The sequence below is a fragment of the Heteronotia binoei genome, chromosome 13 (genome assembly GCF_032191835.1).
Source record: "Heteronotia binoei isolate CCM8104 ecotype False Entrance Well chromosome 13, APGP_CSIRO_Hbin_v1, whole genome shotgun sequence".
NCBI classification, from domain to species: domain Eukaryota; kingdom Metazoa; phylum Chordata; class Lepidosauria; order Squamata; family Gekkonidae; genus Heteronotia; species Heteronotia binoei.
Genome location: NC_083235.1, coordinates 55,205,057 through 55,224,044, shown reverse-complemented (window position 1 = coordinate 55,224,044; position 18,988 = coordinate 55,205,057). Strand labels below are relative to the sequence as shown.

Genomic DNA, 18,988 nt, shown 5'->3' with positions numbered 1-18,988 from the left:
GTACCTGTAATTATTCTGTTATGTCTAAGGGTTACATACAAACTTGCATATCTGTAATGCAATCCAAATATTTTCTTGGTCAGTTCTGATCCACTTTTTTAGGCAAACTTCCATCACAACTTGTAAGAGAGTATATGCAAGCTTATATCATTATAATATAGTCCAAACGTTTTCCAGTCAATACTGACAAACTTTTCTTAGCCAACTCAACCAACTTCTTGACCTGTCCCAAGGTGAGCACAACTTGTTTTATTTGCTCCAAAGTCTTCCTCAGAAGCAACACATTCCAATTTCTGGGAAAATGGAAGGATCCAATCTATCACTGATGAGAGATCAAAGATCTACTCCATACTTATTACGTTGGAAACTCCTTCCGATGTAACATTTTTGTTTTGCTTTCTTTTCCCCAGACACTTCATTAGCTAGCATAAGCAGGCCTAAGTAAAAGACTTCCTCTTCCCTCACACCACCTTTGCACATGCCCTTTTGGCTCAAGCCTGCTCCGATCTCTTCCTTCTCCAATCTAACGTTACTTCCCACTCTCATCTTAAACCTGAGGTATTTTCCAAATGCCCTGCTTTCTTCCTTTCTCTTATTCTTATTACTCTTCCATTCTTACGCAGAACTCTCATATTACCAACTTCGCTGACGTTTGAGTTACTGACTCAAAATGTCACTGAGGGAACTGTTAGGGAATTGTCATTTGTTTGTCTTTCCATCTCTCTATCTCTCACCTATGTAATTTCTTTCCCTTCTCTTTCAGGTCATGTATAAGGAAAAGGACTCAGACACAAGGGCCCAGTTCTGGGTGGTGGAGGGCAATGCCTCAAGGAGTGCCCAGCTCACAGGCTTGGGCAAGTATGTCTTGTATGAGATCCGGGTGCTTGCTTTCACCCGCATTGGTGATGGTGTGCCCAGCAATCCACCCATCCTTGAACGCACATTGGATGATGGTAGGTTCCAGCAACCCATCTTTTGGCTGGCCATGAGCGGGAGGGGTGGTAAACCAGGAGAAAAGGAGAGTTCTGGAATGGAATTAGAGGATCTATAAAACCATACAACCCAAGCAACATCTAAGCCATATAACACAAGCACTGGCTATGAATGAACTCAACCACTACTATTATGGAGTTGCAGTCCACACACGGAGCTCACCGTAGAACCTTGATCCTGTGTTATTAAAAACTCAGCTCATGTACTTGAGGGCATGTGTGTTTCCATATTTCTAAAAGGAACATTTTGTTTTCTAGCATTATAGCTCTTTTTCCGTTTTTCTGAACTGCGTGCATGTGCAAATGTTTGTGTAGTGGTGTTTTGTTTGGTTGCATGTCCCCACATTAAACAGATGCCTCACTCACCCACTCATCTGTAAAACAGTAATATGTGTGTATGAATCAGAATAAATTTGCAATTTGTGTACAACCATGTGCACATTTATAAGTGTGCTTTGGAAAGTTAAGAGCAGCAACCTGTAGCAACAGCGTCCATTTGCTATTATTTTCTGAACACTTTAATAAAAATATAAATATGTATACTTGTGTGCCTACCACTGTGTATATGTGCTTAACAATTCCTGTATGAGCGAGTGTGTACATCAACTTTCTCCTACGTGTATGTTCTGTGTTCTTGCAAGTGCGTGAAAGATATTTTTATTTCTCAGTGACCTTATCATAGCCTCTTTTCCGAGTCAATGAGACATCTTGCCTGTCTCTAATTTATAATGCCCCATGAATGTTTTCAAATTATTTCTTGGAAATGTTTCTGTTCATATGCCCATATCTAGTTTCATGTCCCCCCCCCCCCCGAGACAGGTACTAAGTTTCACCAATTCCCTTCACAAGTTCTGTTCCTTGATAACATCACTGGATTCTATATTCGTGTGTTCCAGTGCCTGGGCCTCCAGTTGGCATTCTCTTCCCTGAAGTGAGAACAACTTCTGTACGACTCATCTGGCAACCACCCACTGCTCCCAATGGCATCATTCTGGGTAAGCAAATAACCTCACCCACCATGCATCATACAGACTGTTGACCAGAGTGGCTCATGCCATTAACACTGCTTTCTTTCTCTATCTCCTATTTTAAGTGGCGCTCAGTGCCATTAGGGGAATTTTGGGAGGATGTGAATGGCTGTCCATAGATATTCTTTCCCAAAATGCCATGATTCTATCCTAATGAAGGCTGGTATTACACAGTAGTTAGAATGTTGGACTAGGAATGAAAAGTCCAAAATTCAAATCACCATTCTGCTGTGAATCTGTGTGACATCACTCTCAGTCTAATGCACCTCACAAAATTGTTGTAAGAATAAAGGAGGAGGAGACCCACATATATTATTTGGACCTCATTGGAGGAAGGGCAGAATTTAAAAAATGCTTCCTTTGTGATGGATTCCCCCTCTTGACTTGCTGCAAGAATATGAGACAGTTCCTCTGCCTACAAACATTCCCTAACAATATGTTCCAATCTTATGCAGCATACCAGATCACCCATCGCCTCAACACCACAACTGCCAATTCAGCCAGTGTGGAAATACTCAACCCCAGTGCCCGCCAATTTACAGCTACTGGTCTTAGACCTGAGTCCACCTACCTCTTCCGTATCACAGCTCAGACCCGAAAGGGCTGGGGCGAGGCAGCAGAAGCACTCGTGGTCACCACTGAGAAGAGAGGTAAGTGTGTCAGGAAGGAACATAAGGATTTGGGGGAAGGTCAGCAACATTGCCAGTGCATTTCAGTGGAACTTGTAGGAGACTGAGCATCATTTGACATGTTATAGGCAGTAGCTAAAGGTAGTATAATTCCAGCAAGTAAGAAGGATTAGATCTTTACCAGATATGAAACTCCTTAATACTTTTTCTGTACTTCAGGGAGTACGTTGTGCTGTACATTTCTCTCACTAAATTCAAGGAGGATTGTTTTAATGTGGTGGAACATTGAAAAATACAACAGAATTCCGCCCCCCCCCATCTCTATATACATATATTCATTGCAATCTTACATGGTATTGTTAATAATTCTCCTACCTTAGGCCCAAAACAAACATGGTGTTTAGTGAGATGCATCTTTTGCCTAAAATTCAGGCATCTTTTACACACATACCCCATATACACACACAATCCTTTTAAGTCAAAAGCAGTATTAGAACACCTAAGAGTGAGTTCCTTCATTTTCCTCCAGCTATTTTCCCCCCATAGAGCAAATATAGTGCTATTGTCTTTTGAAGAGACTTAATAAAGATTAAAATACAAAATAGCTCAATAAAGATTAAAACACAAAATAGCTCACTTTTTCATTTTGAAATTTAAAAACTGAGATTCTTGGGAACCCAGTGAATGTGTGCTTTTCTGATTTATAAACTTTTATGTGGTTAGTCAGGCTAGGGAAGGTAAAGATGTGTGTCCAGATTCTGCCTGCAAAGAATACAAAGGGATAGTGCTTTCTTTGTGCAAAGTATGCTGTGCTCCACTTAAGCTCCATCCTAGGTAATAGTAGCATCACTCATGTGTCAGTGATTTTGTCTTTCAGTTACCCATTTTCACTTTCACTCCTTGCATCCAGCTCTTGCTAAATTGTGCCTTTTTTCACTACCACCCTCCAGACCGTCCCCAACCCCCAAGCAAGCCGGTGGTGCTGCAGGAAGATGTCAAAGCAAGGAGCGTATTGTTATCCTGGGAACCAGGCAGTGATGGGCTCTCTCCAGTCCGTTATTATACTGTGCAAACACGGGAACTCCCTGATGGGAAATGGGTGCTACATTCTGCCTCTGTCAGCCATAATAACACATCCTTCATCATCAACAGGTGAGACAGCAACAAATCCAGTGGAGGGAGCCTTTAAGGAAGACATGAAGGCATCACTGCAACTGTTCTGTAGCCCATTTTTTTGTCAGGGGGCGGGCAAGTCTTGTGTGGTTGTTTTTAGCCTCAGGGGCTACACTCATCTTCTGCTCTGAAAGATATTCTGTGGTCCTCTAATCAATGAGGAATAAAAACTGATGTTTCCTTCATGGCTCTGTAATCAAGGCTAGCCATCAGATCACATGGCTCTATCAAGACAGCTTACCTGAAGTGCTCAGAAAGAGTTTGCTGGCCTTGCGGTAGAAAATGTCAGAATTAGGGGTGTAGCAAGCAGAGGGTAGCAGGAGGATTTCATCCCAGAGGGTTCACTGAGGCCAAGTATCATGTATTCCCTTTGCAGGCTGAAGCCTTTCACCACCTATAAATTCCGAGTCAAGGCAACCAATGACATTGGTGATAGCGAGTACAGTGAAGAGTCAGAGTCACTCACCACACTTCAGGCTGGTAAGCGGACACATTGAATCATGGGTTGCTTCAGAAAGAGATGTCCACCTCTCTTCCTTCTCTCTTTGTAGTAATAGAGACAGCCATGCTTTGTGAGCAATGCTGTTCAGCAGCTGAAGCTATTGCAACATGCATGGCTGGAATGATCACTTCTTCCAGTCCTCTCATCGCTACCCAGTACTGCAACTAGATCGATCACAAGAAGGGCAGGAAGGAGTGTGCATCCCCCCTAGCCTCTAGACCCACTTCTATGCCAGCCTCTAGACCCACAGAGAGCCAGTTTGGTGTAGTGGTTAAGTGTGTGGACTCTTATCTGGGAGAACCGGGTTTGATTCCCCACTACTCCACTTGCACCTGCTGGAATGGCCTTGGGTTAGCCATAGCCCTGGCAGAGGTTGTCCTTGAAAGGGCAGCTGCTGTAAGAGCTCTCTTGGCCCCACCCACCTCACAGGGTGTTTGTTGTGGGGGAGGAAGGTAAAGGAGATTGTGAGCTGCTCTGAGACTCTTCGGAATGGAGGGCGGGATATAAATCCAATATCTTCTTCTTCTATGCTGTCACTCACATCACGCTTAGTCAGAGATTCATCCTCTGCTCTACCGTAGATCTCTTCCTCATGGGATGGGCCGATGTCTTCCACTATTTTGCTATTTCTATAGTGAACATTGTAAAAACTGAAAAGTAGGAACTGCAATTAAGGTTTACTGTTGTGGGCTACACAACCAGTGGATTGGATCCAACCACTTTTTCTGCTGATGAAAAAAAAGGAGAACGGCCAAAAAGGTTATGCTGGGAAACATAGAACCTGTCTTACGGGATGACAATTGCAGCTGCTACTAATACAGAGAACTGAGTAAGAATGAAAAAGCTAGCTGGATCCAACCCTGCTCCAACTTACATTCCACATCAGCCAAAAAACAAACAACTCCCCCCCAACCAACTTCATAATGTAGGATAAAAAAGCCTAGTTCTCATAAGAACAATATATTAAAGCTTCTTCCATATGTACAATTTAAAAAATCAATTGAGCACAGCCTGACAAAAGAGCACAGATCACAACACCCATTCCCAGCAAAGGGCCACTGAAAGAATATAGCTTTATAACTGGTAATAAAGCATTCTGACAAACTATTCTGTAAAATGAGAGTGATGATTCAGCCATGGAACATGTGACGTAAGTTGAAGGAACAGCCAGGGGGAACTACTACAGGGACCACAACCGATATACAGGTAGAACAGAAGCTGTTCCTACAGGGAGAATAGAAGTTGAATCTATAAGGAAATTAAGGGTTAATATGAGAAACGGAAGAGACAGTGCTATGGATGGACCTGACTGAGTAGAGATCAAGATAATCCACAACTACCAATGAGCTGCAAGATGGTAATAAGGTTTGCTTTCACCACTGATACTGAGTAGTTATTTAAAACTCGTAAGAAGTCTCCATAGCCTGCTGTTGCCACCAGTATCACATAGGTACAGTGGTTTGGATCTTTTACTAATATTTCTCCCCCCTCCCCCTCCACAGCCCCAGAGGAAGCTCCCAGTATCTTGTCCGTGACACCACACACCACCACTTCAGTGTTGATCCGATGGCAGGTAGGCTAGTGCTCTCTTTATTTCTGTTAGACCCTCCTGCCTCCATTAGACCTTTGGCTAGGATTGCTGGAATTGAAGGAGCCCTCTAATTTTCTGGAAAAGGTTCTGGACAGTGAAACATTCCTGGGTTGTATAATGGTTCTTCATCATGCCCTACAAGAAAGGGATCAACTGGAGTACAAACCTTAGACAGGCAAGTCTGAATAAAGATGATGAGACTTTAAACTAAGGCTGCTTCCCCATAACTTTTCACATAGCTCTTGCTGCTGCTACCAATAAAGAGGCATTTGCAATGGCAACCAAGTACCCACCCAGAAATTTTCCCTCCACTTTCCTTGTGTTAGCCCTCAGTGGCTGCCACCCCCTAGCCACTCCAGAGGTCTTTTTCAGGGCTTTTAAAGATTGAAAATAGCTAGATCACTATAATGTTTCAATGATTCATTGCAACAGTATACCAAGAGAAGGATGCTGATGTGGGCAGGAGTTGAAAAAAAATGTTTCTTCCCATCCATACCATGTGCTAAAGGTGTTTTGATTGCTATCTTTCTAAAGATGTCATGCCAAACCAGGTTTACAGCAGGTTTCTAAAGAGACCATCATACCAAATCAGAACAAAGTAGTTCAGGATGAAAACAGGATGAATGATGTCCCAGTAAGGTGGCCAAGGCAGAGCAGAACATACATGTGGAAACAGACCAAGTCTGTACACACAGATCTAGTTCCCAGGATTTACCCTCACCCGCATGTTCTTGATTCAGTGTGTTAGTAACCAAAAAGAAAGGATGTGCAGTCATAATGGAGTATGTATAATGTTGAACATAGTGTGTGTGCCAATGAGTTTGCAGAACAGAGGTGATCAAAGCTGACCATATAAGTAAACTAAGTGGTCATATAGGGTTCCAAGCTCTAAGGAACACCAAAATCACTGAAATGCCATGTGAATAAAGGTAAAAGTTCATTCTAGATTCCTTGTTTTCCAGAATGTGGGGGGTGCACATTCAACAAGAGTGTGATCTTCCCTGCAGAGTGGAGAGAGAAACCTCAGTTGATGTGTATGATTTTTGGGGGGAGGGGGGGATTCTGTACCAGCCTAATGGCCTGAAATGAAGGTAACAGCTATTCTATCCCACCCTTCCATTGCTCTATGTTGAGCATATAGGAGTTTGTAAGGATTTTGAAGCCTCTCTTTCCTGCCTACATCAGTTCCTCACTTACATTTCTTTAATGGGCGATGAAAGCGGGATTCAGAAAGTGTTAGAAGGCAAGAATAAGCCAGCACCAACACTGGTTTGATAAAAGACAGCAGCATATGTTGAGTGCCCTGTGAAGAGAAGAGGGAATTTCACACACGAGGCCTTCATTGATTATCTGATTCCCCTTGCATAGGCTCCATCAGAAGACAAAATCAATGGCATCTTGCTAGGTTTCCGCATCCGCTATCGGGAGCTGACATACGAAGGGGCGCGGGGCTTCACTACACGCAGCATCGGCAATCCCAGTGCAAAATGGACAGAACTGACCTGTGAGTGTGCCTTTGGGTAGCATGGGGTCCAGAAACTGGGAAAGGAGAAAAAAATCAGTGCCCACAGCAGCCTATTTATTTATTTATTTTCGCATTTATATCCCGCCCTCCCCGCCGAAGCAAGCTCAGGGCGGCTAACAACATTAAATATCCACAATAAAACAATAAAACCATAAAACACTAAAACAATTACAGTAAGATCAATTAAAATTAACAATTGCACTTTAAATATTGAACAATTTGTAAACAATTTTGGTTCTAAGTTCCATACCATGATGTTAAACAGCTTTATACTTTAGTTGAAGGCCATTCGAAAAAGTGTTATTTTACAAGCCTTACGGAATTGGGCAAGATCCCACAAGGCTCTAACATCATCAGGGAGTTGGTTCCATCAGTGGGGGGCTGCAATAGAGAAGGCTCATTCTCTGGTAGCCTTCAATCTAGCCTCCCTCGGCCCGGGGATTTCTAATAGATTTTGTGATCCAGATCTCAGTATCCTCTGGGGAATATATGGGGAGAGACAGTCCCTAAGGTAAACAGGACCTCGGCCATATAGGGCTTTAAAGGTAATAACCAGCACCTTGTAGCGAATCCAGAATGCTATTGGCAGCCAATGCAGTCCCCGCAGCCTCGGTTGCACATGATCCCGAATAGAGAGACCCAGTAATAGCCTGGCTGCAGCATTCTGCACCGGCTGCAGCTTCTGGATTCGAGACATGGGCAGCCCCATGTAGAGGGCATTACAGTAGTCTAGTCTCGAGGTGACCGTAGCATGAATCACTGTTGCTAAGTCGCTGTGCTCTAGGAAGGGTGCCAGCTGTCGTGCCCGCCTAAGATGGAAAAAGGCGGATCTCGCAGTGCCTGCTATCTGGGCCTCCATAGCCAATGTGGGCTCCAGTAGCGCCCCCAAGCTCTTGACTTTAGGTGCTGATATCAGTGGCACCCCATCAAAGGCTGGTAAAGGGATTTCCCTTCCCAGGCCACCGCAACTCAGACAAAGGACTTCTGTCTTCGTTGGGTTCAGCTTCAGACGACTCAGCCTGAGCCACCCCGCCACGGCTTGTAGCGCCGGGGCCAATTTTTCTGGGGCGGTTGCGCTCTGTTGCGCTCCCAGGAAATTTTATAGCAACAATCCATTATGGCCATCAATCCTGAGCAACAATCCTCCATTAACAAGCCCTGATACTAAATACTGTCAAACATTTACACAAATGCACCCAGAGCTCCCAGCAATTCATACAGTAGCAAAGTGTCCAGTATATCCTTTGTACTAATAAACTGGTACTGTAAGTATTTACAAGCTGTTCTGCAGTAACAAAGTATTGCAAAGTACTGCTGTTGTAACTAAGTACTTGGACAAATTGTAATGGGAAAAGTGGATTGAATTTGTGGTATACTGGCAGGAGTCCCATCCTAACAGCTTAATCTCTTGAAGATGAGGGAGGGCTTTCTTTCAGGGAGGCTTTCCTTTCCTGTTGAACTGCAAGATCCAGAGCCTTAAGGACACTTGAGCATGGTGATGGTTGTGTCCAGGTCATGCCAAGTGATGCCTACTGTTGATTCTGGGTGGTTGTGTTTGTCTTGTGTGGTAGCTCTGGATTTTACTTCTTCCCTGGGTATTTGTTTCCTTTCCCAGTGCTTCCTTGGAGACTCCTCAGTGTTCTTTGCTGTGGCTGTGAGTTCTTCTCCTAGCTGTTTTGCTCCTCCCCGATGACATCTCTTAGTCCCGCTTGCATTGTCAAAATGTTTTTTTACATGTGGCTAACCTGCACTGATTGCTTTTCCCTTCTGACCACCTGCCATCCCACAGCAATGTACGCCATGCGGAACCTGACTGAGGCCTCCCTCACACAGTACGAACTGGACAGTAAGTGGGTGCTTGGTCTCTTCTCTGGGCATTTGTCTCTCCGCTTGTGTTGCTGGTCTCTCTTAGAATCCAGTCACTTGGGGAATAGCTCCTTCCTGGATTAGACTCTCAGCTTCTCAAGTCTGTGACAGCTGCTATGGAAAAGGATAATGGATGTTTCAGCCAGTGAAAATCCCAAAATTGGCAAATTATGTGAGATATTTCTAGGATGCAAAATGTATACAGTTCTATAACAGTTAATATAACAGAATCGGTTTTGTATGCGGATCACAAACGCACAGCCTAAATAGTAACATTTTTTTCTAAGATGGCATTTCTTTCATTTCATTTATTTATTGCTGTAAGTCACAGCTGACTTCTGGCAAGCCCCCGGGATTTTCAAGGCAATAGATGTTCAGAAGTGGTTTGCATTGCCTGCCTCTGCATCATATTCCTGGGTGGTCTCCCATCCAAGTGACTGGCCAGGGCTAACCCTGCTTAGTTCTGAGATCTGATGAGATCAGGCAAGTTTTCATGTTAATGTAACTACAAAGGGAGGCAATAAGAGAACAATAGCAAGAGGACGGATGAACCTATTGGGATACTTTAGAGCAGTGGATTAAGTCAAGAGAATGAGGACTAGATCCATGGAAAAGATGAGAAATATCTTCTCCCAGATACTAAAAGCCCTCTTTTGACTCAGTCTTAGGGCGAGCATTACCATCATCTTAGTAAGCCTTTGTTCACAATCCTGAGAGTTTTGAAGATGCTTTTTAAAGACCTGACACCTGTCAGCTGTCTGTCAGTCAGCCCTCAACATGCAGTGTCCTTATCATGCAAATGAAGTAGTTTGCTTCTGTTGCTCTGTCCCCATCTTGGCATCATCTCCTATTGTTAAAGGGCTGTGGAAGGAAAAGAGTCACAGAAGAAGGGGAAGGGGGGGGGGATCAGGCAGGGACAAGTGAAAAAGGAGGGAAATAAGAAGAGGGGCCTCTGAATGTGGGTGTCTCTGAAGATAAAGAGGTCTGGGTGCTTGTTTCAAATCACATCCTTTCCGCCTCTCAAGCAAGGGGCTAGTGGCATGAATGCAGTGCAGAATGAGAAAATGGGAGCTGAGGACAGTGTAGGTAGCAGATGAGATCTTCCTTTAGCTCCATAATAACAACTTGCTCTCTGCCTCTCACCACCCCTGCAGATCTCAACAAGCACCATCGCTATGAGATCCGAATGAGTGTCTACAATGCTGTGGGTGAGGGACCCACCAGCTCACCCCAGGAAGTCTTTGTTGGAGAGGCTGGTAAGTCAAATGCCAAAGGCTGAGACGTGGGACTTTCTCTTGGAAGAAATGGCAGAGACACTGCATTACCTATAAGTAAGCCCCATTCCTCAATCAATAAAAAGAAGGCTTCCAACCAGTGATCAGCAAGCTCAGAGCAGGTCCAAACCAGTACTTGCATTTCCATTATCCTTCAAGAGTATAATTGCCTGGACATTGTCATCACTATTCCCTTTTTCCCCTTTTAGTACCCACAGCTGCACCACAGAATGTTGTTATTCAAAGTGCCACAGCCACACAGCTTGATATCGCATGGGATCCCCCACCTCTTGAGGCACAGAATGGAGACATTCAAGGCTATAAGGTATCGGGCAATGGGAAGAATGATTGGGGCTATATATGGAAGCTGGTCCTGGACCATAATGATCAAAATCATATGTCCTGCTGAGAATGGAAGCTGCTGCATCTCCTGGAACCGTCACAAAGCCATATTGCAATATAATTGGGTAGGTTCTGGAGAGGTGGCATACAAGTTCTCTAAATAAATAAACAGTATTACTATTTATGGAGGCTATTGGCTAACCTGTTAGGAGCAGCAATGGAGAACTGCATGATAATAGGCTGGGTGGTTTCAGGTATCTTACAGCATTTCAAAATCCATTCTCTGCCCTTTTTAAATCAGAAGAGTTCATTTATAAGAGTTAATTTATCAGGGAAATTACTGCAGATGTATTGATGAGGGGAACAAATAGGGGGAAAAACCCCTTTTTTTTCTCCTGAAAAATGCAGTTCCACACATTGCCAGCAAGTGACAGCACTGAGCTTCAGACAGAAGCCTGAAGTTTGCAATGTTGTGAGCTGACAAGCGTGCTTCTATTTTGTTAGGAAAGGAAAGGTCCCCTGTGCAAGCACCAGTCGTTTCTGACTCTGGGGTGACGTTGCTTTCACAACGTTTTCACGGCAGACTTTTTACAGGGTGGTTTGCCATTGCCTTCCCCAGTCTTTTACGCTTTCCCCCCAGCAAGCTGTGTACTCATTTTACTTACCTCGGAAAGATGGAAGGCGGAGTCAACCACGGGCTGGCAACCTGAATCCAGCTTTTGCCGGAATCAAACTCTGGTTGTGAGCAGAGAGTTCAGACTGCAGTACTGCAGTACTGCTGCTTTACCACTCTGCGCCACAGGGCCACTACATTTTGTTAGGACTGAGGTCCAATTCAAGCCCTACATTTTAGGGAGTTAGCAAAACATTCTTTGCATGGTTGTAATGTATGTACATGTCACACATGCATTTTTTCAGCCATGTATATTTTAAGCATCCTCCAAGGGACTGGGATTGACTTCAGTAGCGTAGCTACATGTACTTGAGGAGTGAAATAGTATTTTCCAACATGATGTGGAGCTTTGCTTCAAGCCACCTTCTGTGTTTCATTCCAGCAGAATACTCACTTGCACAAGGCAATTTTAGTTCCCATCCCCCATGTTGTGGCAGTGAGCAGTAGACCCAGTGATGACACAGTGCAGGAGACAGTAGTCTCTTGCCAAATTCTGCTCAGCCCCTCTTTGGTTTGGCTTGAAGCGGCCAATCAGTGACCCTGCAAGCCAGCAGAACTGCAGTTTTGGAAAGCTTCTATTCTGTTTCCTAAGATACTAAAAGGGTGCCAGGAAGTGTTGCCATGGAAACTGCTTGTTGCCATCTTTTGACGCCTTGACTTCATGGCTTGATAGAATGGTTGAGCTTCTCTGTAGTAGTCTGGACATCACCCAAGAGTGATTTCACAACACTGCTTAGCATCCAATTCCTGATTTGTCCCCAAGAGCCGAAACTAGAGACTGATTGACTAATGCTATATTGCCCAGGTCAGGGGTGAAGATATCCTAATCCTCCCCTGCCCCTGTAGAGGAAACAAACTTCCTTCCCATGTTGAATTCCTTCAAAAAAAAATCTGTGAGGTAGTTGAGATCCTTTAGGAATGTAAATCTTTAGGGGCCAGTTAAGAAAGAATAATGCAGTGTTAGCTGGTTATACGTTTTTGCGACTGCAAGAAGTATGTATTGTGCTTTGAGTATATTTATTTACTTACTCCATTTCTAGTCCATCTTTTTTGCTGAAACTTAAGGCAGATTACAATTGTTAATGCAATAAAACAATATAAATACATACAATAAAGTAAAAAAAAAACTGCCTCAAACCTTCCCTTGGGCATTAAGGCTTGCATCCTATGGACCATTCCATGTGCAGTAGTTTCAGATGGATAGCCGTATGGGTCTGCAGTAGAAGAGTAGATACGAGTCCAGTAACACCTTAGAGACAGGCAAGATTTCCAGACTGTGTGCTTTTGAGCGTCAAAACTCCCTTCATCAGCTACAATAGGAGTGGAGATTCCTGAGCCCTTAAATCCCAGTGAGAAGACCAGGGCCGGTGCATAGAAGTAGGCCAAGTAGGCAGCCACCTCGGGCACCACTTGACCTAGGGGCACCATAAGGCGCCCCCCCCCTCTCCCCACATCCCACTGCCGTCCTGACTTTGCGGAGTGTCATGGGTGCTGGGGACCCTTCAGAGGAAGTTGAGTCTGATGAGGAAACTGTGCCCCTGCCACCTGCACCAGTGCCCCTGCCTCCTGCTGGAGAAGATCCCAGCCCCCCTGCCTCGCCCTCTCGGGTGGCTCGTGTGCGTGACCGCCTCCGGCAGGACCTCAGGGATCGGAGGAGGGCGGCACGCTCACAAGCAAGACGCTCCCTGAGCCCTGAGTTCTGAGAGGATTCTGGCCCTTCTAAGAGCAAGGATGCTTGAGTGGTAACAGGATCCTGGCTGCCTCCCTGAGCCAGCAATTAGCCCAAACGGGCAACAGCCAGCAGAGGGCTATATAGCTGTGGGCTTTGGGAGGAAGCTTTGTGGAAGCAACTAGTCATCTCCCTGACATTCTAGCATCCACTCCGGCTTGACTTTGGTTCCTGACTCCCTGACTTTGGCTTTGGACTTCTGGACTCCCTGACCTCGGCTTCTGGACCTCAGACCTGCGATACTTCTACAGTGATTCGGATTTGGCGCCTCGGACCCTCCTGCTTACTGGCTACAGACCTCGGACTGCCTCTGGACTTTGCCTGACCCGGCCCCAGCCGTGACAGATTGCTTCCACCGACAAACACCCACTCCACAGGATGGATGCCGAAGCAAGTGAAACCACAGAACTACTGGCTGCGCTCCAAGCCCAGGTACAGCAGCTAACACAGGCAGTAGTGCACTTGCAGCAACAACCTGCGGCCAGTGCTCCAGCCAAGAGCCCAGTTCCCCCACCTGACAGATTTGGGGGTGCCGTGGAAGAATTTCCTGCCTTCTTAGCACAGTGTCGGCTGTACTTTGAACTGAGAGCACGGGACTTCCTCAATGACAAAACCAAGGTGTGTTTCGTCATCAGTCTGTTAAAGGGGCAGGCGGCCAAATGGGCCACACCCTTACTGGTCGCGTCCTCTCCCCTACTGACTGATTACCAGGGGTTTGAGGCCCACCTGTCTGCTGCTTTCTCAAACCCAGTCCAAGCAGCCACAGCCAACCGGAAGATCAGGGCACTGAAACAAGGCAACTCCTCGGTGACTCAATATGCCACTGAATTCAAGCTCCTGACCCAGGACTTGGCGTGGAATGAGGCTGCCCAGATGGACCAGTTTACTGAGGGGTTGGCAGAGGAGGTCCTGGATGAACTGGCCAGGGTGGAGCAGCCACCCACGCTCCAAGAACTTATCACCCTCTGCCTCCGCATCGATGGCCGCCTGGAAAGTCGCCGCCAAGCCAAGACCAGAGGGCGCCAGCTCCCTGCGCCGTGCTACCTGGCTCCTCGCCCGTCCCCAGCTAGTACCAGCACCAAGGATGAGCCTATGCAGCTTGGAGCTGCTCGACCCCGCCTGACCCCAGAGGAAAAGACCAGACGCCGCACGCAGAATCTGTGCCTCTACTGCGGCACGGCAGGCCACTATGCCTCTGGCTGCCCTGCTAAGCATCGGATACCTGGACCTTCGCTGCCACCGCCGCCAAAAGGGCAGCCCCAGGCGTAAGTGGACCCCCCAGCCTGGGGCGACTAGCTGGGTCCTCCGAACAGCGGGCTGATACCCCAGGGCCATTCCTGCTACCAGTCAAACTCCGTCTGCCTGACGAACGCTGGCTGTTCGTGTATGCCATGCTGGACTCGGGAGCGGCCCACTGTTTTATAGATGCCGCCTTTGTGAAGCAGCACCAGATCCCTGTGCAGACAAAAGGGATTCCGTCGCTGGTGGAGGCTATTGACGGGCGCCTCCTCCGTTCTGGCCCCGTCACCCAGGAGACCTGTCCCATCACCTTCCACGTCCAGCAGCACCAAGAACAGCTGCGGTTTGATGTCGCCCGCATGCCTCGCTTCCCGCTGATTCTAGGCCTTTCCTGGCTGAAGCTGCACAACCCCATCGTGGACTGAGCCCAGCAGGAACTACGCTTCCGAGACCCATGCCCCCATCTGACTCCTCCCACCACTCTAGCAGCTGGCATCCCGAGTGGTGGTCCTCAGCTCCCTCAGAAGTATGTGGACTTTGCTGATGTCTTCGAAGAGACAGGAGCTGATCAGCTTCCCCCTCACCGGCCCTACGACTGTGCCATTGATTTGGTACCTGGGGCACCACTCCCGGTGGGGCGTCTGTACCCAATGTCGGAGCCGGAGTTGGCAGCTCTGCGAGACTTCCTGGACAAGAACCTGAAACGCGGATTCATCCGACCTTCAACCTCTCCCCTATCTGCTCCAGTGCTCTTCGTGAAGAAGAAAAGTGGGGAGCTCCGGCTGTGCAATGACTACCGGGCCCTGAACAAGATCACCATCCGCGACCGGTACCCTCTACCACTGATCCCTGAACTCTTGGATCGCCTAAAGGGGGCCCAAATCTACACCAAGCTGGACCTCCGTGGAGCGTACAATTTGGTGCGCATACGGCCCGGAGACGAATGGAAGACCGCGTTTGGGACCCGATACGGGCAGTACGAGCACCTGGTAATGCCCTTCGGACTGACCAATGCCCCCGCTGTCTTCCAGAGGTTCATGAATGACATATTCCGGGACCTGCTCGACCGCTTCGCGATCATATACCTGGATGACATCCTAATTTACTCCCGCAATCCTGCCCAGCACGCCGAGCACGTCCGCCAGGTCCTGCAGCGCCTACGAGCCCATGGTCTCTACGCCAAGCTGGAGAAGTGCGACTTCGACCTGCGCTCCGTCGAGTTCCTTGGGCACATCGTGTCACCGCAGGGGATCCTCATGGACCCGAAAAAAGTAGAAGCGGTCCTGACCTGGCAGGCTCCTCAGAATCGCAAAGACCTGCAGCGGTTCCTCGGTTTTGCCAACTACTATCGGCAATTCATCCCGGCCTACGCATCCCTGACCACACCCCTGACTCAACTACTCCGCCCCAAAGAACCCTTCCACTGGTCCCCAGAGGCCGATAACGCCTTCTCCACCCTGAAGACTCGCTTTGCCACCGGGCCACTCCTGAGATACCCCGACCCCCAGCTTCCCTTTACGGTGGAAGCTGATGCCTCCAACGTGGCCCTGGGAGCAGTGCTGTCCCAGCGCGAGGAGCCGTCCCAGCCACTACAGCCCTGCGCCTATTACTCGCGGCAGCTCACTGCTGCAGAGAGGAACTATACCATCTGGGAGAGGGAGTTGCTCGCGATCAAGGTGGCGTTTGAGGTTTGGCGACATTACCTTGAAGGGGCTCGCCACCCTGTTCAAGTGCTCACCGATCACCGGAACTTGGAACACCTCCAGACCACCCGCCGTCTCAGCCAGCGCCAGATCCGGTGGTCCCTATTCTTCTCTCGCTTCGACTTCCGGATCTCCTACATCCCCCATACCCAGAACCGGAAAGCAGACGCGCTCTCCCGGAAACCGGAATACGCCCCTGCCTCAACTGAGACCGCGCCCGCTGCTCCAATCCTGCCGCCCTCAGTATTTGCAGCCACCTCCACTTCACCAGCACTCGTGGAGGACATTCGGGCTAGCCAGGCCAATGATCCCTGGGTCCAGCAACACCTCCAGGCTCTCCAAGATGACCCAACAGGGGAGTTCACGACTCGAGGCGGCCTCTTGCTACACCGCGAACGCCTCTATGTGCCGCCCGGGCCCTTGCGGGCAGAAGTGCTACGCCTGACCCACGACTCGTTACCCGCCGGGCACTTTGGACAGCATAAGACCACCCACTTGCTGACAAGGGAATTCTGGTGGCCACGAGTTCGCGCTGATGTTGCCCGCTATGTCAGCTCCTGTGACGTCTGCCGACGGGCCAAAGACATCCCAGCCAAACCCTCAGGGTTGCTGCAGCCCTTGCCCACATCTTCAGGACCCTGGGATACCATCTCGATGGACTTCATCACGGAACTTCCACGCTCCAAGGGTCAGACTTGTATCTGGGTGGTCGTCGACCTATTTACCAAGATGGCCCACTTTGTTCCGTGCCCGAAACTCCCCACAGCTCAGGAGACGGCCCAGCTTTACCTGCAACACATCTTTCGTCTGCATGGACTCCCAGCCCATCTGATCTCCGATCGGGGCCCTCAGTTCTCCTCTCGGTTCTGGCAAGCCCTCCATTCCAGCCTGGGTACTCGAGTGCACCTGTCCTCGGCCTACCACCCACAGACAGATGGCCAGACAGAGCGCACCAATGCCACGCTAGAGCAATATCTCCGCTGTTACACCTGTTACCAGCAGGATGACTGGACCACTCTATTGCCCCTAGCGGAGTTTGCATACAACAACGCGGTCCATTCATCCACCCAAATGACCCCGTTTGCTGCAACCTACGGGTACCACCCTCGGTTCTTCCCAGCGACCCTACCACCCACGAATGTCCCCGCCGTCGATGCCTACCTGCAAGAACTCCGTGCCAGCCAAGACTTGCTCCGAGAGCAGCTACAGCAAGCCAAGGAGGCATATAAACGGGCTGCGGACCGAAAGAGGCAAGAAGGCCCTCCAGTGCAGCCGGGGGATCAGGTGTGGCTCTCAACTCGCTACCTGCGCCGGCCTGGTCGGTCTCACAAGCTGGATGCACGGTTCATTGGACCCTACCCCGTCGTTGAACAAATAAACCCCGTCGCCTTCAGGCTCCAGTTGCCACCCCACCTCCGCATTCACCCCGTGTTTCATCGCTCCCTCCTTGTTCCGGCTGCACCCCCTGACCCAGCTCGGACTCCTTCCCCACCGCCGCCACCACCAGTGTTGGTGGATGACGAGGAAGAATATGAGGTGCGCCAGATCCTGGACTCCCGGTACCATCGTGGAGGCCTCCAGTACCTGGTGGACTGGGAGGGATACGGCCCAGAAGACCGGTCTTGGGAGCCCGAGGACAATCTTCATGCCCCGGACTTGGTGCACCAGTTCCACAACGACCACCCCGACCTTCCAGGTCCCTCGACGGAGGGGGGCCCTGGGGGGGGGGATAGTGTCATGGGTGCTGGGGACCCTTCAGAGGAAGTTGAGTCTGATGAGGAAACTGTGCCCCTGCCACCTGCACCAGTGCCCCTGCCTCCTGCTGGAGAAGATCCCAGCCCCCCTGCCTCGCCCTCTCGGGTGGCTCGTGTGCGTGACCGCCTCCGGCAGGACCTCAGGGATCGGAGGAGGGCGGCACGCTCACAAGCAAGACGCTCCCTGAGCCCTGAGTTCTGAGAGGATTCTGGCCCTTCTAAGAGCAAGGATGCTTGAGTGGTAACAGGATCCTGGCTGCCTCCCTGAGCCAGCAATTAGCCCAAACGGGCAACAGCCAGCAGAGGGCTATATAGCTGTGGGCTTTGGGAGGAAGCTTTGTGGAAGCAACTAGTCATCTCCCTGACATTCTAGCATCCACTCCGGCTTGACTTTGGTTCCTGACTCCCTGACTTTGGCTTTGGACTTCTGGACTCCCTGACCTCGGCTTCTGGACCTCAGACCTGCGATACTTCTACAGTGATTCGGATTTGGCGCCTCGGACCCTCCTGCTTACTGGCTACAGACCTCGGACTGCCTCTGGACTTTGCCTGACCCGGCCCCAGCCGTGACACGGAGGCTTCCCAAGGCTTGGGCATCCTCCACAAAGTCGGGAACGAGGGCAGCGCTGGCACTTTAAGTGCGCCTGCTGCCTTCGGGACTTTGCGGAGGCTTCTGAGGCTCGGGCGGCCTCCGCAAAGTCAGTGTGTGTGGCAGTGACATTATCATGATTTCATCAGCGAGAATGCACAAATCAAGCTACAGGGGAGTGGGGGCAGAGGAGCAACATCTAGCCTGCAGCACTGGAAACTCCAGCACCGAGCCTGGAGAAGACAGGAGGAGGGGTGTTGCAGAGAAGGTAGTCAGGATACAAAGGTACGATGCAAAATATAATCAACGTCATTAGATCAGGGGAGAAACATTTAAGTATCCATCTCTGTTGCAGAGTGTTTCATCTTTTGCTAAGAAT

At 48.8% G+C, this 18,988-nt stretch overlaps 1 protein-coding gene across 5 annotated transcripts in view; it reads left to right on the top strand.

Moving 5' to 3' along the window:
• SDK2 (sidekick cell adhesion molecule 2) overlaps window positions 1-18,988 on the top strand; it is a 487,588-nt gene that overhangs the window by 439,402 nt on the left and 29,198 nt on the right. For 3 of the 5 annotated variants that reach the window (XM_060252312.1, XM_060252311.1, XM_060252315.1), the window contains 10 exons: window positions 764-953; window positions 1,889-1,987; window positions 2,476-2,670; window positions 3,600-3,801; window positions 4,199-4,302; window positions 5,827-5,897; window positions 7,284-7,419; window positions 9,230-9,286; window positions 10,461-10,562; window positions 10,790-10,905. In XM_060252312.1, coding sequence (XP_060108295.1) covers window positions 764-953; window positions 1,889-1,987; window positions 2,476-2,670; window positions 3,600-3,801; window positions 4,199-4,302; window positions 5,827-5,897; window positions 7,284-7,419; window positions 9,230-9,286; window positions 10,461-10,562; window positions 10,790-10,905 — 1,272 coding nt within the window. The remainder of the gene's footprint in view (window positions 1-763; window positions 954-1,888; window positions 1,988-2,475; window positions 2,671-3,599; window positions 3,802-4,198; window positions 4,303-5,826; window positions 5,898-7,283; window positions 7,420-9,229; window positions 9,287-10,460; window positions 10,563-10,789; window positions 10,906-18,988) is intronic. The other 2 variants (XM_060252314.1, XM_060252313.1) reach the window with 1 other exon arrangement.